This window comes from Cyprinus carpio, chromosome B14 (assembly GCF_018340385.1).
Source record: "Cyprinus carpio isolate SPL01 chromosome B14, ASM1834038v1, whole genome shotgun sequence".
NCBI classification, from domain to species: Eukaryota; Metazoa; Chordata; class Actinopteri; order Cypriniformes; family Cyprinidae; genus Cyprinus; species Cyprinus carpio.
The window spans coordinates 21,679,742-21,687,715 of record NC_056610.1 but is presented as its reverse complement, the minus strand read 5'-3'; the positions used below and the strand labels follow the sequence as shown (position 1 = coordinate 21,687,715).

Below are 7,974 nucleotides of genomic sequence, written 5' to 3'. Positions count from 1 at the left end.
TAAAAATCTGTGATTAAAATATATATTCCTAGGTGTTCATTATAGTAAAGCAATTAATTTTCAGTTTAGGGTAGGTATGATTAAAACTTTTCAAGTCTCTATTCTCACCAAGGATGCATTTATTAAAAATAATAATATCTTTTAATTTTTCTTCCTTAAGCTGGTTTAATATATGTGCAATTTATAATATTTTTCTATTTTTTCCTGTGATCAAAGCTGAATTCTCAGTATCATTACTTCAGTCTAACATTATTAATTTATTTTTTTTAAGGTTGTGTATAGTTGATAAACTCACAAGAGAATGTCTGTTTTGAACAATTTATTGTGCAGTATGTACAGATCCTCCTATTAAAACACTTTATACATTATGTACAGTAAGTTTATTTAGATATTTGGTTCATGGATATCTTTTAGCCACAACCAAAGTTGATATAGGAAATGAATCTATGATGTAGCACTAGAAATAATGAAAATACACAAATAATGGGAAAACATGAAATTTTAAGGGCACACAAGAAATCAACGGACCGTGTTCCTCAGAGACTAATCACGTTCAGAGAAGAAAGTTGGGTCAGACGTCACAGTGGACTTTCAAGGTGCAAGGCTTTTTATTCTTTATCTTCACGCATGGTTTCCATGGTATCTTCCGTACAATCGAAATATCCTCCACACAGCGGGAAGTGCTTAATGTGCCTCATTTAAATTAACATCTAAGAACTCATGAACTTTCCTCAGATAATCTGACATCTCAACATGCCAAGTGCCCAAGAGTCCGTAAGAAGCATTTCTACTGTCAGAAATCAATTCAGGATTTAAATGGATCACATCAGTGGTCAGGAGTATTAGTAGTCTCCAGTTTACGCAGGCGACGTCGTCTCAGCTCAGCGGCATTTGGCTCACCAACATCATCCTCATCTTCATCTCCCTCCTTCCTGTCTTTATCCACTCCTGTGGTTGAGTCTGGTAGAGAAAAGCCTGTAGCTCCATTTACAGATCCATCTATGAGCAAGAGAATACAATGACTCTGATATTAACATACTTATATATATTTATTTAGAATGGTAATGCATCATGGTTTTTATAAAAATATTAAGCAGCACAACTATTTTCAACATTTATAATAATAGGAAGTGTTTCTTGAACAGCAAATCTGCATATTAGAATGATTTCTGAACAATCATGTGACACTAAAGACACAATCATGCACATATTAGGCTAGTCATTTGAGAAGTTGTGGCATCATTCTACTCACCGCTCTGAGCCTCGTTCTCCTGACTGGGAGTTTCCGTGTTGCCCGTGGAGGAAGAGGACTCTGCATTCACTGATGTACTCGTCTCACCAGCATGGTTTTCTGATCTTGGAGGACTAAACAGAAAGTAAAAAAGAAAGAAAATACGGGGATTTCCGAAGTAGGAACTGGATGTGCCACTTTTTAATCACACCTCAGACCATGTTTGCATACCTTAACGTAGCCACCGTGCTGAGGTAGTGGTGAATGTTGAGCATGGCGGCGTCCAGCAATGTGTGGATGTTGTGAAGGCACTGCAACCTGGCTTCCAAACCTCGCCTGCCCTCCTGCTCCAGTTCTCTGAGCTCGGCCTCTGACATGGTGGACAGAGTCGATGGAGGCGGCGGCATGGATGACACTAATAAACAAAGGGGTCACAGATTACTCAAATATATCGTTTTTCAATGATGTCAAACATTTAGTGCTGTCCAACGATTAATCGCATACAAAATATAAGTTTTTGTATGCATAATATATGTGTGTGTTCTGTGTATATTTATTATGTATATATAAATACACACACACACAGTATATATTTTGAAAATATTTACGTCTATATTTATTTTTATATTATATATATATATATATATATATATATATATATATATATATATATATATATATATATATATATATATATATATAAATATACACATACATATACATGCATGTGTGTATTTATACATACATAATAAATATACACAGCACACATACATATATTATGTAAACAATTTTTTTTTGGGATGCGATTAATCACACTAATTTTTATAATGTTGCAATCTGACCGCTCTAACATACTAAAGGGTGGAGGTGGAGGCATCGGCAGCCATGGAGCTGATGGGAAAGGTGGAGGCATGGAGAAGGGGAATCCAGGCATTGCTCCGGGAGCAGCAGAGGCACTGTCTGCATTCGGGTGGGTCGAGCTGCTGGCTCCTGATTCTATGACACAACATGAAAATTATGATGAGAATCATGGGTATTCTAGCTTTTCACAGTGAGGCAGAACAGATAAGAGCTGCTGACCTGCTCCCTGTGCCTGTGTTGCAGCAGCGCTGGTCTGTGGAGCGTCAGTAGCTGTCTGTGCACCTGGGGCGGGAGGAGGCAGCGGTGCGCCTGGGAAGGGACCCCAAAAGGGAAACAAACCTGGAGGAAACTGAGGCATCATACCTGGAGCGACTGCACAGAAAAGAAAGCATGGTTTACGGTGCACAAACAGCCAGATATCAGCAGCTTTGATCGGCCTGGTCTTGGTGTTTTTACCATTGACCGGTGGAGGTACGGGGGCATTAGCAGCAGCAGCAGGTGCTTGTGCAGGAGCTGGGGCAGGAGTCTGGTTTGGCTGGGACGCTCGGAGGACATCCATACGACAGGTCGGACACGTCTGCTGTCTTTGGAACCATGAGCGAAGGCAACTACAATGAGAGGAACAAACTATTCAGAATATGTATGCGGACGTCAACACCAAAGAGACTGATTTTTTCCATAAACAGTGGAACTGAACCTTGAGTGAAAGATGTGGTTGCACGGCAGTTTCTTGGCTCCAGTCACCATCTCTTCTCTGCAAATGATGCACACATTGTCGGTGGCTTGCAAGTCTTCAGGGGTGGCATCTGGATAGCTGTAACAGCATGGCAGACAGTGATAAAGAATTTAAAAGTATTACTAAAACATATACTAAACATTAAAAACGTTAAATATACAACAGAAATAGATAAAAACGTTGTAAGAATAATTAAACAAAAAAAAAAAAAAAAAAACAATACAATTCTTCTAAAAAATAATTAAAAATTGAGAAAAATAAGAAAAGAAAATACAGACTACAGATATTAAACGGCCCAATATTAAGAATAATTCAAATGCACAAAATAAACAGATTTTGGTAACACTTTATTTTAAAGTGTCCTTGTTACATGTACTTGCTATTACAGTATCAATTATGCATAATTACATGCAAGTAGTCCTAAGCCAAACCCTAATCATATAGTAAGTACATGTAATTAATTAATATTACTCAGTGCTTAAATATATAATTACACTGTAACAAGGACACCTTAAAATAAAGTTCAACCACAATTTTAAACTGAAAAAAAAAAAAAAACTTTCAGATAAAAATACAAAAAAAAAAATTACACTGCATTGTTAATAAAACATAAATATATATTATTTAAATTTTAAACTGTAAAAGCAAATTATTAAATACTGAACATATTAAACATATTAACATCATTAAATGCACAATAAAATAAAGAAATACAACTAAAAACTATTAAAAAAAAATCACTAATTAAAAAAAATAGTAAACATATTAAACTGCACTATATTAACCAAAAAAAAAAAAAAAAAAAAAATAGTAAAAGGTTTTTAAAATGACTTCAGAGAGATACTCACAGAGTATTCATATTACGAATGGCTCGTCGAGACATGATGGCATCGGTTACTGCCTTCTTGAATTGCCTAAAAAAAGACAAACATTGCACACGGCAAAAGAATAAGACAAACTGTTCTAATTGTTGACAAAACATCTGATGATTCATCACTCACCTCATTGCGAGATACATGGGTCGAATGGCAAACAGAGGGAAGGTGTGCACTTTTATCATTATGGTCATGAATGCCATATACAAAAGCACCTTGATGAAACCTGAAGGATAAATGTAACATCAGTCAATCTGTGAATAGGCAATATTGAAACAAAACCATCCAAGCTACGGCTCTCTAATATGTACCTGTGAAGAGCTCTGTGTAGAGCATGTAGACAGCCTTATTGTCCCACGGATTCTCACTCTGCAAGTCAATTGTATGTAAGGTGTACTTGATGAAGGTGGTGAGGACCACAGTCATCAGAATTGCATACTGAAAGACAAGCAGAAAGCGTTTACAGTAAATCCATTCACATTTTAAAACTCTAGTGGTATAAAATATGTTCTGATTTCTACACGGCTCAACTGCTAACATGACAGATGACGAACTGTACTTCAACAAGTTATGGGATATGTGATAAGGTTTAGGTCAGTAGTCCTTTCATTAATGAAATGTGTTTTGCAGGATCTCACTCAAACTAAAAAACGCTGCTCACCTCAAATCCAAAAACCAGCTGCACTGACGCTCCTCTTGTTATAATGCTGTGACACGCATGATTGACAAACAGAAAGTCCAACACTGCCAGCAACACCATTAGAGCTGCAGCAGAGAGACAAGAACATCAGTGATGCAAGAACCACAACGATGAGTGCAAATAAAGCAGTCTAATCTCAAATGCCATCAAATTCAAGATACAGGTGCAGCTCAAACATTTGCATGTCCGAAAAATGAGTTAGCAAAGTAGTTTCATATGTAAAAGGGAAGTAAGAGATACATTTGGTGCTGCAGCACACAGGCTGAAATTACTCACAGAGAACTCTAAAGTGGAAGACCCATGAGATATTTGGACTCCTTTCCATCTAAAAAAAAAAAAAACAATGAAAACCTTTAAAAAAAAAAATTATAATAATAATTTTTTTTTTTTTTTTAGACATAACCTCTCAACACTCAAAAATAAAAATAAAATATGAAAACATACTCAAAAATGAAATAAATTTTCTAATGAAATATAAATATTAAGTGTAATCTCTCTCTCTCTCTCTATATATATAAAATTAGATGTAACCTCACATTTAACAACAAAATATGATTTATTAAAAAAAAAAAATAATAAATTAGATGTGTTAAGCTTGCATATCATTGCTCTTTTGATGATTTTGATTGCTTCCATTGTCCTCATTTGTAAGTTGCTTTGGATAAAAGCGTCTGCTAAATGACTAAATGTAATATATATATATATATATATATATAAAAAAATACAGATATAAACTGTAATAAATACTATTTTTTTCCAAATGAGATGTAACTTCCCAATGATCTAATAATAAAATATGAAAACATTGTATTCAAGAACAAAAGATTAAATCTTTATAATAAAATAAATCTATAAAATACAATAAATAACAGATTTTTTTTTAACAATCTCAGTGTTCACTCACAAAGTCCACCCTGTCTTCTGCCAGCCAGTGGAAGCACTTGAGGAAAAGCAGCAAAGTGAAAAGGGCGACGAAGCGAGGAGAGAAATCATCCCTGAAGACTGTAAAGGCTAAACAGGTCTCAGTCACCGCGTACCAGGAGCGTTCAATCAGATGCTAAAAACATAAACAATATACAAATGAGAATGACAATTTATTTATATTTTCTGCCTTTCCACACTTTGCGAATTTAGTCACCAACCTCCATTTCAGCAGCTCTCAGTTGCCCAAAAAAAACTTTCCGCATTAATTTCCCCAAAAGGAAAACCAAAACGAAAGCCTGGATGTATATAACCTGCCGAAGAAATAGTAAACAAGTCAAATCGCGAACTTTACAGTCCCTTTCCATAAAGAGCTGACATTAAATAAACTGATGACAACTTACTGCCATGCTAGGGCTGCTTTTAGTGAGGTACACCACAGTGGGGTAGAACTGGTGTTTGAGGAAGTAGGCATGAGCAACCACTGCGCCAGTCAGCACCAAACTGGTGCCGGTCACTAGAGTGGCTCGCACCATCGTGAACTACAGAGGAGAGAGAACAACTATAAAACACATTGTTCCGGTCCTTGATTCTGATTGGTTGAGCTGCATTCGAAGCTGTTGTAAAGTACACAACAGATATACACCATTGTTTACTTCTGTGTGTTGCTCGGCAACCACTTTATTGGAATCACAACTGTTTCTGAGGAAATACATTGTTTGATGGAAGAATACTGTTTTGATGTATATCATTACACTTTATTTGCTCTGTTTTATTCTGTTAAACCTTTCTATGTATGATATGGAATAACCATTTTATAAAAGCAATAATCCCCGTGAAGCTGTGGTTTACAGTGAATTTATAACAGATAAAAGGGCTTCGCCTGGTGCCTAACAACGCCCCTTAGCTGTTATAAATCCACCGTAAACCACAGCTTCACAGGGATTATTGCATTAAAAATGGGCTGTATTCAAATTAAGGGTTCAGAATGAATCAATGATGAGGGCAAAAACATTTCATGACACCCTAACAGGCCAGTATTATAACACCTGTAAAAATTAATGCTATTTATTTACATGTTTGGGAAAGACATTTCCAGTAAACTGAAGTGAAAGTAAGGGCCTAAATTTCAGTATGCATATGTATTAAACAACTAGGCCTATCGTACACATTCCTAAGAGCACAAATTAGCTTTTGTTACACTGTATTATGTATAAATTTTGTCTTTTATATGGTTGGCTACATAACGTTAAACGGTTTCAAAGCTGCACAGTTGAAGACAGTATGACAGCTGTTATTAATCTACGATACAGATAATAAACACTAACTAAATCCGCCACAGCATGGTTTAATAACCTAGCATATGCTGATATGTATGAAGTCGGGAGTGGACTGACATGACACGCAGCGTGTCTCACCTTCAGCCGCGGGAATCCGCTGTTTCTGCTTTAGAGAGACGGCCTGTGTTGAGTCTTGCTTCTAATAACTGCGTCTTGTGTCTATCCGTCCATCCAAAGCAACCGCGTCACTTCCAATCTCTTGTAGTCGCGGCCGTTCGACGGTTACGTGTTTATTTTTCGCTTGCTCTCGAGAAAGGCCACCTCACTTCCGGTGAGCGTTCTTTTAGAGGGAAGGCAGCGCAGCAGCTGTGAGATGACGGACCCATCCCAGTTTCGCTTTCAAAATAAAAGCTTAGCGAGACGTTAAATACATCAATCCGACTAGACAAGTTTGTTCGTTTACATAAACAGGTTCTTTCGTTTTCAAAGAAATATTTTTTTTCATTGTTTTTTAAATATATACAGCTTTACATTAAGATAATCAAATAAAAAATAAGTAGGTAATTAAATAATATGAAGCGTTTTTAATTTAATTAATTTCCAAATTAACATATTTTACAGCTTTCTTTTTTTAAATATCATTTTTTATGCATTGGTGAATTTCTGCCTTTAAAACAAAGACTTATTCCCCCATATTTACATTTATTATATTTATTATACTAAATTTAGCTAATAGAAGTAACAGATTCCTTTATGATAAGACTTGACCTAAGTGACTATTTTATAACACTTATTTTGTTTTATTTTTTTGCTTGAAAAGTAAATACATTAATTAAACGACCCAGTCCATCCGGACGTTATTGCATTTTTAATGGTTAAGTTATTATTATGGATAACCTGTCTGGTAACACTCCTCAAATTCACACTGATGTCTACACTTCTCACTTCTGTATTTAGAAACATTTTGGTCTGATGGTTCTCATGTGAACAGACAGAGATAGACAGCATGGTCACAAATCTGACAAGCAAAGTCTATTCTATTCTATTTTAAACTGAATCTCTTTAATGTGGTCTAAATTCACGTTTGATGTCTAAACTCCTCTGTTTTGTATCCTAGAAAGCATATCGTTTTGATATGGACAGAAACATACATGAATGACAGTAAGATGAGACGAGGGTCAAGAAAGGTAAGGAAATGTACAAAACTATTGGGTTACAGATTTTCACAGGAATTTGTACTAAAAATACTCCATGCCTTGTCCAGTAGAGGGAACCAAATAACAGACATCAATGTCCAGTTTAGTCTCCATGAGCACTGATTCCACTTTTAGAATCTGTTTGTATAAAACAAGTACAATCATGCAACACTA

General features: G+C 35.7%; 1 protein-coding gene across 2 annotated transcripts; it reads right to left on the bottom strand.

Annotated features, from left to right (window-relative positions):
- Positions 1-304: 304 nt before the first annotated feature.
- LOC109069925 (E3 ubiquitin-protein ligase synoviolin) lies at positions 305-6,954 on the bottom strand. Of its 2 annotated transcripts, none has more exons than XM_042738574.1 (16): positions 6,743-6,954; positions 5,729-5,866; positions 5,546-5,638; positions 5,308-5,460; positions 4,680-4,728; positions 4,365-4,468; positions 4,015-4,141; positions 3,830-3,929; positions 3,677-3,742; positions 2,790-2,906; positions 2,549-2,700; positions 2,312-2,464; positions 2,087-2,221; positions 1,463-1,646; positions 1,253-1,365; positions 305-999 (listed from the first exon to the last, which is right to left on the bottom strand). In XM_042738574.1, exons 2-16 carry the CDS (start codon positions 5,858-5,860, stop codon positions 827-829), a joined length of 1,851 nt encoding a protein of 616 aa, XP_042594508.1. In that variant the 5' UTR covers positions 5,861-5,866; positions 6,743-6,954; the 3' UTR covers positions 305-826. The 2 variants fall into 2 exon arrangements, with proteins under 2 accessions (XP_042594508.1, XP_042594507.1); XM_042738573.1 differs by having other exon boundaries at positions 2,087-2,227; positions 6,743-6,953.
- Between the last annotated feature and the right edge of the window lie 1,020 nt (positions 6,955-7,974).

Coding starts and splice junctions, on each gene's coding strand:
- LOC109069925 (XM_042738573.1), bottom strand. CDS start 5,860: ATGGTGCGAGCCACTCTAGTGACCGGCACCAGTTTGGTGCTGACTGGC. Junction 4,142..4,364: donor AGCTGGTTTTTGGATTTGAG/GTGAGCAGCGTT, acceptor CTTGTCTTTCAG/TATGCAATTCTGATGACTGT. Junction 2,465..2,548: donor CGTACCTCCACCGGTCAATG/GTAAAAACACCA, acceptor TTTTCTGTGCAG/TCGCTCCAGGTATGATGCCT.